General features: G+C 45.2%; 1 protein-coding gene across 8 annotated transcripts in view; it reads left to right on the forward strand.

Moving 5' to 3' along the window:
- Positions 1–19313, forward strand: part of LOC112237714 (C-Jun-amino-terminal kinase-interacting protein 4-like) — a 49435-nt gene that overhangs the window by 20481 nt on the left and 9641 nt on the right. For 2 of the 8 annotated variants that reach the window (XM_042315282.1, XM_042315285.1), the window contains exons 5-17: positions 2583–2733; positions 4685–4771; positions 6437–6575; positions 6738–6831; positions 6978–7111; positions 7930–7941; positions 10035–10049; positions 10444–10501; positions 11841–11993; positions 12250–12301; positions 15612–15742; positions 17206–17262; positions 18618–18794. In XM_042315282.1, coding sequence (XP_042171216.1) covers positions 2583–2733; positions 4685–4771; positions 6437–6575; positions 6738–6831; positions 6978–7111; positions 7930–7941; positions 10035–10049; positions 10444–10501; positions 11841–11993; positions 12250–12301; positions 15612–15742; positions 17206–17262; positions 18618–18794 — 1260 coding nt within the window. Of the gene's footprint in view, positions 1–2582; positions 2734–4684; positions 4772–6436; positions 6576–6737; positions 6832–6977; positions 7112–7929; positions 7942–10034; positions 10050–10443; positions 10502–11840; positions 11994–12249; positions 12302–15611; positions 15743–17205; positions 17263–18617; positions 18795–19313 lie in introns of those variants that run through there. The other 6 variants (XM_042315287.1, XM_042315283.1, XM_042315286.1 and 3 more) reach the window with 6 other exon arrangements.

A 19313-nucleotide genomic window follows, 5' to 3' on the forward strand; every position in this document is an offset into this window, starting at 1 on the left:
TGGAGGCTATTTTACAGAGTCAATATGGACGCTATATACAGGGGTTACAGAGTCAATATGGAGGCTATATACAGGGGGTACCAGTGCAGAGTCAATGTGGAGGCTATATACAGGGGGTACCGGTACAGAGTCAATATGGAGGCTATATACAGGGGGTACCGGTACAGAGTCAATATGGAGGCTATATACAGGGGGTACCAGTACAGAGTCAATATGGACGCTATATACAGGGGGTACCGGTACAGTCAATATGGAGGCTATATACAGGGGGTACCGGTGCAGAGTCAATGTGGAGGCTATATACAGGGGTACCGGTACAGAGTCAATTGGAGGCTATATACAGGGGTACCGGTACAGAGTCAATATGGAGGCTATATACAGGGGGTACCGGTACAGAGTCAATGTGGAGGCTATATACAGGAGGTACCGGTACAGAGTCAATGTGGAGGCTATATACAACACCGGTACAGAGTCAATGTGGAGGCTATATACAGGGGGTACCGGTACAGAGTCAATGTGGAGGCTATATACAGGGGGTACCGGTACAGAGTCAATGTGGAGGCTATATACAGGGGGTACCGGTACAGAGTCAATGTGGAGGCTATATACAGGGGGTACCGGTACAGAGTCAATGTGGAGGCTATATACAGGGGGTACCGGTACAGAGTCAATGTGGAGGCTATATACAGGGGGTACCGGTACAGAGTCAATGTGCGGGGGCACCAGTGTCGAGGTAATTGAGGTAATATGTACATGTAGGTAGTGTTATTAAAGTGACTATGCATATATAATAACAGAGAGTAGCAGCAGCGTATAAGAGGGGGGGCAATGCAAATAGTCTGGGTGGCCATTTGATTAGCTGTTCAGGAGTCTTATGGCTTGGGGGTAGAAGCTGTTTAGAAGCCTCTTGGTCCTAGACTTGGCGCTCCGGTACCGCTTGCCGTGTGGTAGCAGAGAGAACAGTCTATGACTAGGGTGGCTGGAGTCTTTGACAATTTTTAGGGCCTTCCTCTGACACTGCCTGGTATAGAGGTCCTGGATGGCAGGAAGCTTGTCCCCGGTGATGTACTTTTACTTCACTACATTCCTAAAGAATATTATGTTCTTTTTACTCCAAACATTTTCCCTGACACTCAAAGTACTCCTTACATTTTGAATACTTAGCAGGACAGAAAATGGTCCAATTCGCACACTTATCAAGAGAACATCCTTGGTCATCCCTACTGCCTCTGATCTGGCGGACTCACTAAACACACATGCTTTGTTTGTAATGATGTCAGAGTGTTCGAGTGTGACCCTGGCTATCTGTGAATAAAAAAAAAAGACAATTGTGCTGTTTGATTTGCTTAATATCAGGATTTTAAAAATTATTTGTACTTTTACTTTTGACACTTAAGTATATTTTAGCAACTACATTTACTTTTGATACTTAAGTATATTTAAAACCAAATACTTTTAGTCTTTTACTCAAGTAATATTTTACTGGGTGACTTTCACTTGAGTGGTTTTCTATTAAAGTATCTTTACTTTTCCTCAAGTATGAGAATTGAGTACTTTTTCCATCACTGCTTTTGGGAGATTCTGAAGCGGCGCCTGAGACCGCATTACCTCCACCATCAACAAGACAACAAATGATGGAATTTCTTGTGGTAGAATGATGTCACATCCTTCCGATAGAGTTCCAGACACTTGTAGAATCTGTGTCACGGCACAGTGAAGCTGTTCTCATGGTGGCACAACACCCTATTAAGACACTTTATGTTGGTGTTTCCTTTATTTTGTCAGTTACCTGTAGATGATTGTAACAACTGTTATTTATAGCAGGTGGAATTTAATGACTTGGAACATTCTAAAACTATATATTTTTAAATGTTTTATTTAACCAGGGGAGCTCATTGAGACCAAACATTAACATTCCAATAAAACATTTATAAAAACTACAGATTACAATTTTAAAAACTACAACATCTGAGTAAATGTTGACATTTAATCAAGACAAATGCAATTCCTATTTAACAAATTCAACATTAGACTCCTAAACTGCCCTAGCGGAACGAGGGAATCAGGACACTGGGAGTTCTGCAGGTTATTCCAAAAATCGTGGGCATTGAAACTGAAGGCGGATTCACCTAATTTGTTTAGTAGAGCTTTGTAAACAAAAAGGGAATAGTGAAGTGATCTATGGGACTTTAATGAGGACCAGCCAACCTTTTGATACAGGATGCAGTGAGGAGTATTAAAACTGTCACCTGTGATAAAGAGAACAGCTCTGTGGTAGACGGCATCCAAAGGTTTAAGAGTAGTGGCTGCTGCATTCTGGTAAATGGTGTCACCATAGTCAACAACTGGCAGTAAAGTTGACTGTACAACCTGCTTCCTACTGTTTAGGGAGAGGCCAGATCTGTTTCTAAAAAAGAAGCCCACTTTAAGTCTTATCTTTTTAACTAGCTCATCAGAATGTTTTTTAAACGTTGTCAACACGAATGGCCAGATATATTTATAGTGTAGTTAGTGTAGCCAGTCATGCTCAACATGTCCCTCTGTATAATCTGACTGACCCTCTTCCTCTTCTGTCTCTCTAGGAAAGAGCGTCCCATGTCTCTGGGTGTCTTCCCCATGTCAGGAGGGGGGGCAGTTCTGACCCCTGACCTCCAGGCCAGGTCTGAGACGCCAGGTGCAGAGGCCTGGAGGTTCAACGACCTGGAACATCCGCGCTCCAATGCCAGCCTCAAGGTGGGAGATGGGGACGGCTCGATAACAGATACACAGAGATGTGATTGACACAGCCTAGAAAAAAAGGGGGCGAATGAAACTGTCTATTTTAATGATCAGATACATTTGAATAAACATGAGTCTGTTTATTTCTGCCTGGGTGAGGCTATAGGGCCCTGTTGAAATACATTTGAAATGCCTCTTTCTGCAAGAAGGGGGTTTGGACTAATCATGCACAGTGTGAGAGAGCAAGGGTTCACCTCAATAGTCTAAAGTGGCTGCCTCCTATTGTTTCCTTCCCCTCATATGCTTAGAGCACAGGGCTTTGGACTAGGCACGCTTAGCATGCCTAATGAAGAGGCCTTTGGAAAGGGCTCTGAGAGGGGAGAGAGTCGGCACTCCTCGTGATGTCTTCTAGAAGGATCTGACAGGGGTTTCTGTGTATTCATACAACCGCCCTCCCTCCTGCATGTTTCAGAGAGGGCCAACTTCATGAATATGCATAACTTAGCAGGATAGAATGCTCCTTATTTAGTCATTTGTCCTCATGCTGTTAGATGTCTGTCAGATGGTAACATAATGACATCATCGCTCTCTGGCGTTGGATGAGATTCTCAGTAGTATACCAAATGCCATCACTCTCCCCCACAGACCCACAGTCACAAAGACTTACAGTGTGTTATTGTACCGTCCTGAACGGGGCTTTGCAGGTCCTTTACATAAGCGGTAGGAATAAGCATCACCACTTTGAATATTACTGCATGGAGTCTGTATACATATCTGTTTTTCTCTTCAGTGATGATGGTACCCTAAGGGTGCCTGTGTTATTTCGGCTGCTACTCCGCTTCGTTCAGAAGTGGGGCATGGTCTCCGTGACGAGGGGTAGATGGTCTGTGCCGTGGTACATTCTGGGATAGAGGCTGCTGGCAGGCACCCAATCACTGGGGGAGAGAGAGCGCAGGCCGGCACGTGATTGGATGTTTTGACTCTTTGTAAATGAGTAGTTGTATTGATTGTCAAAATGTTCTACTACATAACATTTTATGGTGTGGCCTACCTAGAAATAGCTTTTTCTTTATGGAATCGTCTATTGTTGATCTGTAAGTGTAGTGACAGTGGTATCTCTTAGACTGTATTGGTTTTCTTTATATAGGCTAGCAATACTCAGTCCCAGCGGTCAAAGCTGGTTGAAATGATGTCATAAGAACAAGTTGGGGGTTATGTGCAAACCCCATGTTGACATGACCATAGTTTTCTGACATGTATTCTCTTCAGATGAACTGCTCTGAGTTCATTAACAAATGCCATCGGTCACTCACTACTATTGATTAAGCACTGCTCTCGTCCAGCTGTCAATTCAAACAGCAAACATATGTCTCGCAGCCATGAACCAAATGCTGTGTGCCATTTCATCCAGATTACCACTGCTTCTGATGCCTGGACTTTTAGAATGGTATCGGAATCATTCATTGCAATAACCCGTCTCTTACCCACACAGAAAAACATAGAAATGGGAGATTGCAGCCACCAATGAAGGATGTGAACATATGTATTTTCAGATTTAGTTTGTAATTCGAGTGTGTTCAGGGTTTTTGGGTTCTCCCATAAATAAGGGCGACCTCATAAGCATTCAACCCAAAGAGTCAGTATGTGAGTAACTCAAACCCTAAACTTCATTGACACAATAATACTCTATGTAAGTAGGGTTTTTCTGTATGGTTCAGTGACTGGACTTCATAGGCTTCAGTCAGCTGTGGTGAGATGGTAGTCACTGGGCTAGTGGGTCGCCTCAAAACCTCCCACATGTTGAATCTAATAACCTTGACTTTCAGCCAGCCATCACCAGCTGTGAGCAATGTAGACGACACTCACTCACACACACTCACACACACACACGCACGCTTGGCAGTGTGTGTTGCCTCAGTGCTTCTGCAGAAATGCGCCTCTTCATTGTATCTCTCTTCCCAAGCAGTTGGATGCAGACGACCCCCCAGAGAAAAGGGATGGTTACAGTACGCTGCAGATCTCTTGGGGGAATTCTCTCCCAGACGACTGCAAGGTAGTTGTCTCTGTGGTGGTGGAGAAGAAAAGCGTCACTGCAACCCGCTTGTACATGCCATGGAGACCTCATGTTGTGTGTGTGTGTGGGCTTTAGTAGTTGTCTTCAGTGTGCTGTTTCATTTTTTCAGAGCAAGCAGCATCTCTTTGCGCATTATTTAAAGTCCCTCACTTCACAGACCGCCTGAGCCCAATGCAACCATGTCAGGTTTCCCTTCAAATCCTAGATAGATCCTCCTCAGTGAGCTAAAGGAACAGTCCATGATCACCTCCATTTAGTTTCCCCCCTAAAATGAGCTGTTTTGATCAGTCAGTGGTCTGTAGAGTGGGGAAGTCGTGGTTCCATTCAGCTTCTATGTTGTCGTGTTTCATTTTGCCAAACTGCATGGTACTAGCTGTACTTCTTACACACGCTGTTGCTGTCCTAGCTCCGTTTCATTGTTTTCACGTGAACTTGGAAGCAAATTGTCTCACAGTATGTTGTTACTCACAGTTTTAGCATGCATACCACTCTCCGTAGTTAAATAACAGTCTTCGTAGTTATAACACTCTTTGTAGTTTTACACAGTAGAACTCCACTCTGTAGTTTTCTATCTTATTGTACTCTATGTAGACTTAACATTGGAGATTAGTTGACTTATTATTGTGTTGTCATTCATAGTGAATCTTGTGTTTGTTTCTGTTATGAGCTGACCTTTGAGTTGTGTGTGTGTGTTCTGTGTTGTTGTCTCTCAGTGAAGGAATGGCACTCCCCACTGGGCCCATCATTGGTTTATGTTCTGTGTTGACCTCTGACCTCTTGTGAAGTCCATGTGAACCCTGTGATCTGATGTGAAGTGTGAATTAGTGTGTATTAGCTGTTGACTGTGTTCTACCCTTCCTTGTCCCAGTCAACATGTTCCTGGTCCTGAGCTCAAACTACACAAAATAGATAATCTACCATCAAATTCATATTTGATTATTGTACAGAATAATGGATACCAATTTCAGTTTTTTAGAGCTTCTCCCAATGAAAAAGCCATCACTTCAAATAAATACCTTTAAGAAATGTTATATATTAAAATGAAACATCTTTACTCCCGAGTGGCGCAGTGGTCTAAGGCGCTGCATCTCAGTGCAAGAGGCGTCACTACAGCTCCTGGTTTGAATCCAGGCTGAATTACATCCAGCTGTGATTGAGAGTCCCAATGGGTGGCACACAATTGGCGCAGCATTGTCCGGGTTTGGCTGGTGTAGGCCGTCATTGTAAATAAGAATTTGTTCTTAACTGACTCATAATAGAATACATTTTTAATGGAAGTTGATGGATCACAGGAGATTCTGTGTTTCTGTCTGTACTACTTGTATCCTCAATGTCTGTAACTAGTGCTTGTTTAGTTTTGTCCCCAGCTCCAGTGTGATTGCTTTAAGCCAGGCTGAGCTGTGGTGTTGTGGTGTCTCCCCTGTCGGACCTGTTACCATGGTGACGTCCCTGTGTTCCTTAGTTCCTGTTCTGTCTCTACTATACCTAGCACTAGAGGCAGGAGTTTTTCCTCCGCACATGACCGTACCATGAAAAACTCTGGGCCCTAGTTCAGGAAAATGGGTCAAGGTCAAGGTTAGGGTTAACCTTTGACTCTTGACCTCTCTATGACCTCTATGATGACCCTATCGGTTGTGGTTGCAGGACGAGCTGTCGGACCTTGGCCCAAAGTCGGTCACTCTCATGTCCACCACGGCCTCGGACGTCGCCATGGAGGGGGAGGGGCCAAACAGTAAGAGCATGGAGTTGCCGGCGGCACTGGGGAACAGGTCAATATCAGTGGGTATGAAATGTTACTCACGATACTGCAACTAAGTCCTCACGACAAGTATTATAATGGTAGATGACAGAGAGATTTGTCTTTATATCCATTCTTGATGATCTAATAGCACATAATGAAGGTCTCTTAGATTTGATTCTATTCCGTATTATATGTGTCCTGTAGGTTTGCCAGAGAACGAGGATAGCTCAGAGGTGCATGACATCATTGAGTCCACCCCTGAACTGGACATGGACCTCAGTGGATACAAAGCATCCAGGTAACCCCTACAAAACCATCACCATATAGTCAACTTGGGATAAATCCTCTCTTTCATTGACAAATTGAGACTACAATTTAGACCTTGAAATACATTGGGTATTACTCCTGTACAATGTGCTAACTGCTAATCCCTCCACTATGCAGCACCCCGACCAAAGGAGGCATTGGCATTGAGAACATGGCGTTTGACCGCAACACAGACTCTCTGTTTGCGGAGCTGTCGTCTGCAGGCATAGGGGACGTCATCGGAGACGTGGACGAGGGGGCCGACCTGCTGGGTAAGCGAGGGAAGGACCTCTTTCCTATAGCAGCAAAACACCTCCAAGGATGTGTAGTGTTTAGGATTGTAGTAACATTGTTATAACACTAGTGACTCTAATGAAATATAACACCTTTAACGATCTGTGGCTATTTTAGTAATGTTGTAGTAACATTGTAGTAACGTTGTGATAATGAATTACAACACAAGGATCCGTTTCTAAATAAGCTATTCTGTAAGAACTAAATTAAGCCTGACACCTTCAAGAAACAGTATTCATTTTCCCCCAGCATTACAGCATCTTTTGGGAAGATTTATCTATTTTAAAAAATGGACGAACAAACTGTGTGACACTGTCAACTACAAAGTTCAACAATTGGATTCATTTAAAAGTGTATCTTTAGAATATGTCTCTTGACAGATGAAGTTAAACTAGTTTTGGAATGTCTTTTGACAGATGGAGTTGAACTAGTTTTGGGATGACTTGTGTTAACCCCTTGTGAGTGTCTGAGTGTGTTGTTTACCCAGGTGACCTCCCTACGTGGTTCCTGCTTCTGTGTTCAATGCATGCTAACTCATGAATTACTATAGTAGCAGGCCACTGAGTTAGACAATAAACTGACACTATTTTACTACATTCAGCTCACTAATACACACTGGCTGTTGCACTGAAGTGAAATAACCGTTGCTGTTAGGTAAAAACAAAGCTAAACTGGATTTAGAAATTCTGCTTGTATAAGTTGAAAGTCATTCTCTGCTGTTAGCTCCATCAGTGTCTAACCCGCCTCTCTCTCTCCTCGTTGTGTCCTCTCCTCTGGCTCTTGTCCCTAACCCCAGTGGAGTACTCTGGTGTGTATTATGACCTCAAAACCTCTCCTTTCTTATTTCTCCTCCGATACCTCTCTCTATGCCCTCAGAGAAAAACTCTATTCCAGGGATGGGTATCTGCAGTTGTGGGTGCAGGATTTTGCTCCACCCTAACACACCTGACTTAATAAAAGCAAACATGGTCTATATTGGAAAACCATGGCTAGTTTATCAGGCTTTGTGAATCTGGTGTGTTTCAATGCTGGGCTGGAACAAAAGCCTGCCTGTATACACTGTGGCCCTTCAGGACCAGTTGCCCATCCCTGCTCTACATTTGGCCTGCTCTACATTTGGCCTCTCACCACCTCATATCTACAGCTCATTGCTCTACTACTACTGCCTTGACCTGCATTTGACCCCCGCTCCTCGCTAGCATTACAGTGGAAACAAAAGTTGATCACGAGATGAAACCAGACATATGAAAACTGTTAGAAGGCTAAATGCATTTGGAAAATGTTTGTTTGTTCATCATATAACTGCTTTGGTTATACTGATTTCTGTCTAACATGCACCATAAGCATGAAGAATAACTCATCGTACAGCTTAAATAACACATTTTTTACTATACAGCTGAAATAGTTTTAGTCTGTGTTTGTTTTTATAGCTTCTCTAGCTTTCCCAACTGTCTCTCTACCCTAGAACTGTAACTCATTCCTTTCCCCACTAGCATGTTAGGAGTACCCTAGCTCTCATTCCTTTCCCCACTAGCCTGTTAGGAGTACCCTAGCTCTCATTCCTTTCTCCACTAGCCTGTTAGGAGTACCCTAGCTCTCATTCCTTTCCCCACTAGCCTGTTAGGAGTACCCTAGCTCTCATTCCTTTCCCCACTAGCCTGTTAGGAGCCTAGCTCTCATTCCTTTTAGCCTGTTAGGAGTACCCTAGCTCCTTTCATTCCTTTCCCCACTAGCCTGTTAGGAGTACCCTAGCTCTCATTCCTTTCCCCACTAGCCTGTTAGGAGTACCCTAGCTCTCATTCCTTTCCCCACTAGCCTGTTAGGAGTACCCTAGCTCTCATTCCTTTCCCCACTAGCCTGTTAGGAGTACCCTAGCTCTCATTCCTTTCCCCAGCCTGTTAGCCTGCTCTCATTCCTTTAGCCTGTTAGGAGTACCCTAGCTCTCATTCCTTTCCCCACTAGCCTGTTAGGAGTACCCTAGCTCTCATTCCTTTCCCCACTAGCCTGTTAGGAGTACCCTCTCATTCCTTTCCCCACTAGCCTGTTAGTACCCTAGCTCTCATTCCTTTCCCCACTAGCCTGTTAGGAGTACCCTCTCATTCCTTTTAGCCCCACTAGCCTGTTAGCCTGTTAGTAGCTCTCATTCCTTTCCCCACTAGCCTAGCTCTCATTCCTTTCCCCACTAGCCTGTTAGAGTACCCTAGCTCTCATTCCTTTCCCCACTAGCCTGTTAGGAGTACCCTAGCTCTCATTCCTTTCCCCACTAGCCTGTTAGGAGTACCTAGCTCTCATTCCTTTCCCCACTAGCCTGTTAGGAGTACCCTAGCTCTCATTCCTTTCCCCACTAGCCTGTTAGGAGTACCCTAGCTCTCATTCCCTGTTTTCCCCATTCCTAGCCTGTTAGGAGTACCCTAGCTCTCATTCCTTTCCCCACTAGCCTGTTAGGAGTACCCTAGCTCTCATTCCTTTCCCCACTAGCCTGTTAGGAGTACCCTAGCTCTCATTCCTTTCCCCACTAGCATGTTAGGAGTTCTAGCTCTCATTCCTCCCCACTAGCCTGTTAGGAGTCATTCCTTTCCCCACTAGCCTGTTAGGAGTACTAGCCTAGCTCTCATTCCTTTCCTTTCCCCACTAGCCTGTTAGGAGTACCCTAGCTCTCATTCCTTTCCCCACTAGCCTGTTAGGAGTACCCTAGCTCTCATTCCTTTCCCCACTAGCCTGTTAGTACCCTAGCTCTCATTCCTTTCCCCACTAGCCTGTTAGGAGTACCCTAGCTCTCATTCCTTTCCCCACTAGCCTAGCTCTCATTCCTCTGTTGTGTTTCTCATACATACCTCATGTCTCACTCTCTCCACCTCTCTCTCGTTCTCTTGCCTGACTTGGATTGCATGGTTTTCTCAGACCTTAGCTTGCTCGGTAAGACCTCACCCGCTCGCTCCATCCTATTCTGTTAACATGTAACATGTTCTGTGTGGTGGCTGTTGGGGTTGTCCCTGTTTTGTACTTCTTAGAAATATCTCACTATGAGGTATTTAACACCCTGAATGGACTGATTCTTTATTATATCTATATGAATATTAAAGTCAGTCAATGTGACGATGTGTTCATCCATTGAAGTAAATGCACCTCCATAAATATTGATTTATTTTGGATGAAGATTTTAAAAACATAGTTGATTAAGAACCATTTGATACATAATAGAATCTATCCAGGCCTTCTACACATGCTGTTCTGTAAACTCCAGTTGTATGAACACAAAGCAGAAAACGAGGTCATTTCTCCCCTGGCTGGTGTTGCTCCTTGTTTACAGGTATGGGTCGTGAGGTTGAGAACCTGATCACGGAGAACACACAACTAATGGAGACAAAGTAAGAAAAACACACTGAGATCGGTGTACTTTTAGACATATTTGACGTTTATACTCAACAAAAATATAAACGCAAAATGCAACAATTTCAAGGATTTGATTTACAGTTCCATAAATTCATTAGGTCCTAATCTATGGATTTCACATGACTGGGAATACAGAAATGCATCAGTTGGTCACAGATACCTTAAAGAAAATGTAGGGGCGTAGATCAGAAAACCAGTCAGTATCTGTTGTGACCACCATTTGCTTCATGCAGCGTGACACATCTCCTTCGCATAAAGCTGATCAGGCTGTTGATTGTGGCCTGTGGAATGTTGTCCCACTCTTCAATGGTTGTGCAAAGTTTCTGGATATTGGCGGGAACTGGAACACGCTGTCCTACACATCGATCTAGAGCATCCCAAACATGCTCAAGGGGTGACATGTCTGGTGAGTATGCAGGCCATAGAAGAACTGGGACGTTTTCAGCTTCCAGGAATTGTGTACAGATCCTTGAGAAATGGGGCTGTGCATTATCATGCTGGAACATGAGGTGATGGCGGCAGATGAATGGCACGACATTGGGCCTCAATATCTCATCATGTTATCTGCCCATACCATAACCCCACCACCGCCACCACCACCGTGGAGCACTCTGTTCACAACGTCGACATCAGCAAACCGCTCGCTCACGCGATGCCATACACATGGTCTGCGGCTGTGAGGCCAGTTGGCTATACTGCAAAATTCTCTAAAACAACGTTGGAGGTGGCTTATGGTAGAGAAATGAACATGAAATTCTCTGACAACAGCTCTGGTGGACATTCCTGCAGTCAGCGTGGTAATTGCACGCTCCCTCAATTTGAGACATCTGTGGCATTGTGTTGTGTGACAAAAAAATGACATTTTAGAGTGGCCTTTTATTGTCCCCACCACAAGGTGCACCTGTGTAATGATCATTCTGTGTAATCAGCTTATTGAAATGCCACACCTGTCAGGTGGATGGATAATCTTGGCAAAGGAGAAATGCTCACTAACAAGGGATGTAAACAAATTTCAGCACAAACATTTTAGAGAGAAGCTTTTTGTTTCTGGGATCTTTTATTTCAGCTCATAAAACATGGGACTAACACTTTACATGTTGCATTTATATTTTTGTTCAATGTATACCCCCCAAAGTTATTAAAATGTTATTAGTCTTTTAAACTGGTCTAAAGTCTATTCCATATTTAGATGTATTTAGCTTTGTAGATCCCACTATACCGGACTATATACTGGAAGCACAACATAACACAAACATCTTGCATGCAGTGTTGTAAGGTGTCACATTCATTCCTTTCCCCCCTTGTTTCCTGTAGGAACGCTCTGAATGTGGTGAAGAATGACCTGATAGCGCGGGTGGATGAGCTGTCGTGTGAGAAGGAAGTGTTGCAGGGGGAACTAGACGCTGTGACACAGACCAGGAAAAACCTGGAGGAGAAGAACAGAGAGCTGGAGGAGGAGCTCAAGAAGTGGGTGAATAACAACAACAACACACGATAACACACTACACACAACTGATCATGTAAGTTCTACACCTGTTGTATTCAGAGCATGTGACAAATCAGATTTGATTTGATTTGACAACAGCAACACACCATATTAATATGGCCACCCCAATTATAAGACTGTTTTTAGGGAAGTCACCAAGAGTAAACTGTCAACATGAACACATGGCATAGCATATTGTTGATGAACCTGATTGAACCAATTCTTCTGTTTTTCCAGAGTGCGTGTGGAGATGGAGGAGGTGAAAGGGAAGCCAAACGAGGAAGAGGATGTGAGTGCCTCTTACCATATGTATAACATTGTCCTGTATAATGTGACTGTACCTCTTCATGTCCTATAGTGGTGCCCTTTTCTATATTGTTGTTACGGTTTTCTTCCGTTGAAGGAGAGTCAGACCAAAATGCAGCGTGGTTAATACGATACATCTTTAATGAAGACGACACACGATAATACAAAACAACAAACGGAACGTGAAAACCTATACAGCCTATCTGGTGAAATACAAAACACTGAGACAGGAACAATCACCCACGACACACTCAAAGAATATGGCTGCCTAAATATGGTTCCCAATCAGAGACAACGAGAATCACCTGCCTCTGATTGAGAACCGCCTCAGGCAACCATAGACTTTACTAGACAACCCTACTAAGCCACAATCCCAATACCTACTAAAACCCCAATACAAAAACACACCACAAAATAAACCCATGTCACACCCTGGCCTGACCAAATAAAGAAAGAAAACACAAAATACTAAGACCAGGGCATGACAGTACCCCCCCTCCCCCCAAGCTGCGGACTCCCGGCCGCACACTTAAACCCATAGGGGAGGGTCCGGGTGGGCGTCTGTCCACGGTGGCGGCTCCGGCTCGGGACGTGGACCCCACTCCAACCAAGTCTTAGTCCCCCTGTAACGCGTCCTTTGATTGGCGACCCTCGCCGCCGACCTTGGCCTAATAACCCTCACCAAGGACCCCACTGGACTGAGGGGCAGCTCGGGACTGAGGTAGAAGCTCGGGACTGAGGGGAAGCTCGGGACTGAGGGGAAGCTCGGGACTGAGGGGAAGCTCAGTACTGAGAGGATGCCTAGTACCGAGAGGAAGCCCAGTACTGAGAGGAAGCTCAGGCAGGTAGTTGGCTCTGGCAGATCCTGGCTAGCTGGTGGTTCTGGCAGATCCTGGCTGACTGGCGGATCTGGAAGATCCTGGCTGACTGGCGGATCCTGGCTGATTGGCGGATCTGGAAGATCCATGCAGACTGGCAGCTCCGGCAGCTCCATGCAGACTAGCAGCTCCGGCTGCTCCATGCAGACTGGCAGCTCCGGCTGCTCCATGCAGACTGGCAGCTCCGGCTGCTCCATGCAGACTGGCAGCTCCAGCTGCTCCATGCAGACTGGCAGCTCCGGCTGCTCCATGCAGACTGGCAGCTCCGGCTGCTCCATGCAGACTGGCAGCTCCGGACTGGCAGCTCCATGCAGACTGGCAGCTCCATGCAGACTGGCAGCTCCATGCAGACTGGCTCTGGCTGCTCCATGCAGACTGGCAGCTCTGGCTGCTCCATGCAGACTGGCAGCTCTGGCTGCTCCATGCAGACTGGCAGCTCTGGCTGCTCCATGCAGACTGGCAGCTCTGGCTGCTCCATGCAGACTGGCAGCTCTGGCTGCTCCATGCAGACTGGCAGCTCTGGCTGCTCCATGCAGACTGGCAGCTCTGGCTTCGCTGAACAGGCAGGAGACTCCAGCAGCTCTGGAGAGGAGGAAGGCTCTGGCAGCGCTAAACAGGCGGGAGACTCCGGCAGCGCTGGAGAGGAGGAAGGCTCTGATAGCGCTAGACAGGCGGGAGACTCCGGCAGCGCTGGAGAGGAGGAAGGCTCTGGCAGCGCTAAACAGGCGGGAGACTCCGACAGCGCTAAACAAGCGGGAGACTCCGACAGCGCTGGAGAGGAGAAAGGCTCTGGCAGCGCTGAACAGGCGAGGCGCACTGAAGGCCTGGTGCGTGGTGCTGGCACTGGTGGTACTGGGCCGAGGACACGCACAGGAAGCCTGGTGCGGGGAGCTGCCACCGGAGGACTGGTGTGTGAAGGTGGCACAGGATGGCCCGGACCGTGAAGGTATACTGGAGAGCCTGAGAGCAGGGCTGGCACAGGACGTGTAAGGCTAGGTAGGTACACAGGAGGCCTAGTGCGTGAGGCTGGCACAATCTTCACCAGCCGACTAACACGCACCTCAGGACGAGTATGGAGCGCTGACCCAGGTGCCATCAAATCCCCGACACGCTCCGTCGGGCGAATATCGTACCTAAAGCACCAACCTAGCAACTCCCTCATAACTCTCTCCTCCACTTTCCCCATTAACTCCTTCACAGTCTCTGCTTCACTCACCTCCAACACCGGCTCTGGTTCTGGTCTCCTCCTTGGCTCCTCACGATAAACAGGGGGAGTTGGCTCAGGTCTGAACCCTGACTCTGCCACACTCTCCCTGAGCCCCCCCCCAATACATTTTTGGGGCTGACTCTCGGGCTTCCATCCGCGTCGCCGTGCTGCCTCTTCATACCAGCGCCTTTCCGCTTTCGCCGCCTCCAGTTCTTCTTTGGGGCGGCGATATTCTCCAGGCTGTGTCCAGGGTCCTTTTCCGTCCAATATCTTCTCCCACGTCCAGAAGTCCTGTGATCGCTGCTTCTCACGATAAACAGGGGAGTTGGCTCAGGTTTGAACCCTGACTCTGCCACACTCTCCCTGAGCCCCCCCCCACCCAATACATTTTTGGGGCTGACTCTCGGGCTTCCTTCTGCGCCGCCGTGCTTTTCTCTACAACTCCATTCTCCTATAGCCCTCCTCGCACTGCTCCAGCGAATCCCAGGCGGGCTCCGGCACTCTCTCTGGGTCGACCGCCCACCTGTCTATTTCCTCCCAAGTAGTATAGTCCATACTCTTGCTGTCCATAACGTCCTCCCATGTCCATTCCTCTTCTCGCTGCTGTTGCTGTCGCTGCCTGTCACCACACCGCTTGGTTCTCTTGTGGTGGGTGATTCTGTTACGGTTTTCTTCCGTCGAAGGAGAGTCGGACCAAAATGCAGCGTGGTTAATACGATACATCTTTAATGAAGATGACACACAATAATACAAAACAACAAACGGAACGTGAAAACCTATACAGCCTATCTGGTGAAATACAAAACACTTAGACAGGAACAATCACCCACGACACACTCAAAGAATATGGCTGCCTAAATATGGTTCCCAATCAGAGACAACGAGAATCACCTGCCTCTGATTGAGAACCGCCTCAGGCAACCATAGACTTTACTAGACAACCCTACTAAGCCACAATCCCGATACCTACTAAAACCCCAATACATAAACACAACACAAAATAAACCCATGTCACACCCTGGCCTGACCAAATAAAGAAAGAAAACACAAAATACTAAGACCAGGGCGTGACAATTGTAATCACTGTTAAATGTATATTTTTATGATATTGCTGCAAAATGTACCTTCCTTAAAATTCGGCTTGTTACTATGATTGGTGCGTTGTATGTCCGACCAATTAAAAACACCCTCTCTCTCTGGTGTTCCAGAGTGACGTTCCTACAGCCCAGAGGAAGAGGTTCACCAGGGTAGAGATGGCTAGAGTCCTCATGGAGAGGAACCAGTACAAGGAGAGACTGATGGAATTACAGGAGGCTGTTAGGTGGACAGAGATGATCAGGTGAGGAGGAAGAGAGGAGAGAGTAGGATTGAAGGGAATCGAATAGAGCCAGTATACAATGCAATCCCTCAGCTAACCATGTATTTTTAAACAATATGGCCAATTAAACAATTTGGGAAATTATATCTCCACATTTTAAGAGGACTTTCCTCTTAATCTGAATGCTAGACTTGAAACTAGGCCACTGCCATACACTTGAGTCAGTGGCGGTCGGTGCCATTTAAGATCAGGGAGGACAATTTTTAATGAGCATGGCCTTATTTCTATTACAGCATATTGGATAAATGTCATTCACATTCCCCATTTTTTCCCGCTTGCTTCCGTTTAAGATTTGTTTTTCAACAGAATCGGCAGAATGAATACACCCCTGATCACCTGCAAACACAGTTCGCTTTCATAGAAGCCACATCCAAACAGCATAATCACTTTGCTTGTATGATTCCTTCTCACATCCACGTTCTCTCCTCGTCTCACCTTTTCCCTTCGCTTGTGGACTTCATTGCACAACACAACAGCTGTCTGTGCCTAGGCGCAAATGATCGCTAACCTCTACACCAAGCCTACACCAAGCCTACATTGTTGTCACCATGTTAGCTAATGTCATAGTCAACATATCTACCAGAACTAATGTGCTACAATCATGCATTACGGTGTACAGTCAGTAAGTAGTTTAGCAGTTATACTGATGAGCCCCGTGGCGATACATTTATTAAACCAAAAGCTTACCTTGACATGGAAGAGTTCCAATGTTGGATAGCCATAGCCAGCTAGCTAACGAGAGAGTGAGGCCCAATATATATATATATTTCTTTTTCTAGAATCAGATACCTACATGAAGGAATAGGCAAAGGACTATGGACACAACATATGAATCCTTTCCCCAGTTGTTTCTATGGCCTCTGCTATAGTAATATGCTGCAGTTGTTTCCATGGCCTCTGCTATAGTAATATGCAGCAGTTGTTTCCATGGCCTCTGCTATAGTAATATGCTGCAGTTGTTTCCATGGCCTCTGCTATAGTAATATGCTGCAGTTGCTTTATAACTGGTTCCCAGAGTGACGTCAAAGTTCATTGTTTCAGAACACCAAACTTCCAGAATGTTCAAAAGTAAATAAACATTTTTGGAGATCAAATGTTAATAAATAGAATGAAACATAATACTCTGTTGCCTAGTGAAGGGTTTCCTTCTCCACAACCCCTTTCATATACACTCTTTAAGCTCCACTCTGAGACTCCACTCTGAAATCATCCGTCTGCTCTATCCTTGCTCTACCAATTTAAATGAATGAGTTGAAGGGATAGTTCAGAGAAATGACATATTTATCTAAATATCTCTATACTTAGAAGGCATTTTATGGACCAGGAGTGACTGCAATCAACACTTTGGTTTGGTTAAACTAACCAATGTCGTAAGTAATTGTGCTGAACAGTCCCTTTAACATGATGTTGTGTTGTCTTACCAGAGCCTCCAGAGAAAACCCTTCCCTTACTGAGAAGAAGAAATCCAGCATCTGGCAATTGTAAGCAGTTCTCCTTCAATGACTACCTGTACAAAATAACTCATAGGAATTATATACATTTCTGATATGATGTATTCAACACTATCAACATGATATCATATGCTAACATTCTGGAAATTCCATCCCTGTTTTCTTTCTTTTTGGATGTGCTATTAAATGTTCAGTCTTGGGTAAATGTTTTAAACATCATAGCCATCCCTCTCTTGTCCCTTGGTACAGTAACTACAGTCTAGCCATGGGTTTAAATACTATTTCAAATCCTTTCAAATACTTTAGCTTTGCTTGATTGAGCTTGCCTATTGCAACGGAACCAATAGAAAATTCCCAACTGCGTATATCTCACCCACCTGGCAGTCCATGCAGGCTAAAGCAAACGTTCAAAGTATTTGAAGGATTTTAAATAGTATTTGAACCCAGGTCTGCTACAGTCCCCTGAACAATAGACATATCCTGGATGTGTACTACTCTTTATGTTTTCCATCCAATCCACAAACAAATCAGTCCAATGTGATTCTCTTGCCCTCCCCCCCGCCTGCCCCTGTTGCCTTATGTTGTCCTGCTAGTCTGCTTAAAGACTGCTGAGAGGGAGAGGTCTATGTCAGCTGATTGTACCTCCTTCATGTCCTCTCAGAAGTTGTATTTGTTTACAGGAAAATGTATGGACAAGTGCTTCGTTCTGCAATAGGCCTATAACCTGTTGTAGTGCGGAGATTTAAATATGTCCAACTCTTTATTAATGCGCATTCTTGTGAGATCTACTGTCCATTACAGTATGATGTGTAGACATATGAAGAAAATAATGAACAATATAATTGCATGCTTCTTTTGATCAACTGACAGAGGTGTCCTCCTTCATCCCTGTGAGTTTTACTGTGATTAACTGTCTTAACATGGGGCTCTTTCCTCTTACTGTGCTGTGAGCTCATTGTAATCACATGTTATGCCGTCTATTGAAATCTATCTGCTTGATTGCCATCTGTCCCACACTATCAGATTACTATCTGTTATCGACATTCAGATAACATATGCCAAAACGTATATACAAACACAGAAATACACAGGTGTAGGTGTCCTAATATACAGTACTGTATGTAGGCTTATAATACTATATATTAATATGTATGACTCCTGTTCAGTTAAGGGGCCACGAGTGGTATTGTGATGGGTGGGCCTTGGCTTTGTTAATCAACGTTCCCAAATCCCCAGCATGCTTCACTTCACTATACTTGAGGCGATGGTGGTGGTGGTGGGTGACTGTTTACTGTTGGTTGGTGGTTGACCCCCGGCCTTGCTCCTCCCTATACCAACCCCCCCTCCCCCTTCGCATCCCTATGGTTTCTCTCTCCCCCCCGCAGTTTCAGCCGCCTATTTAGCCCCTCCTCCTCCAGCACGGCAGTGATGAAGAAGGCGGAGTCCCAGGGGAGGGAGGTGAGGTACACGCCCCCTGCAGGAGGGGGAATGAAGAAGAGGAGCAGCACCTTCTCCCAGTTCCCCACCGAGAAGTCCAAGGCCTTCGACTTCCTCAACGAGGAGTGAGTAGTGACACAGCACTCATTCTGTCATGTGTTAGTACTGTTGTAGCTCTCCTTATTCCTCTCTTGACCTCTGCCATGATGAGCTATGGTCATTCACTCCATGTATTACACAGCACTTATAATAGAATCATGGATATGTGGGTCAACTACTTATGATGGTTAGAACTGTTCATAACCTGTTCTATTTTAGAACTCTTCATAACCTGTTCTATTTTAGAACTCTTCATAACCTGTTCTATTTTAGAACTCTTCATAACCTGTTCTATTTTAGAACTCTTCATAACCTGTTCTATTTTAGAACTCTTCATAACCTGTTCTATTTTAGAACTCTTCATAACCTGTTCTATTTTAGAACTCTTCATAACCTGTTCTATTTTAGAACTCTTCATAACCTACACAAACATTCATATACCCCTAGGGCTTGTTTCTCATGACCCATATTGGGCATATTTCTGGACCTCAAAGCTTTTTCATTGGAGAATCTCATTTGACAGTGCTTTCTAGTCCAGGATTCAG

Source organism: Oncorhynchus tshawytscha, unplaced genomic scaffold (assembly GCF_018296145.1).
Source record: "Oncorhynchus tshawytscha isolate Ot180627B unplaced genomic scaffold, Otsh_v2.0 Un_contig_8190_pilon_pilon, whole genome shotgun sequence".
In the NCBI taxonomy this organism is placed as follows: domain Eukaryota; kingdom Metazoa; phylum Chordata; class Actinopteri; order Salmoniformes; family Salmonidae; genus Oncorhynchus; species Oncorhynchus tshawytscha.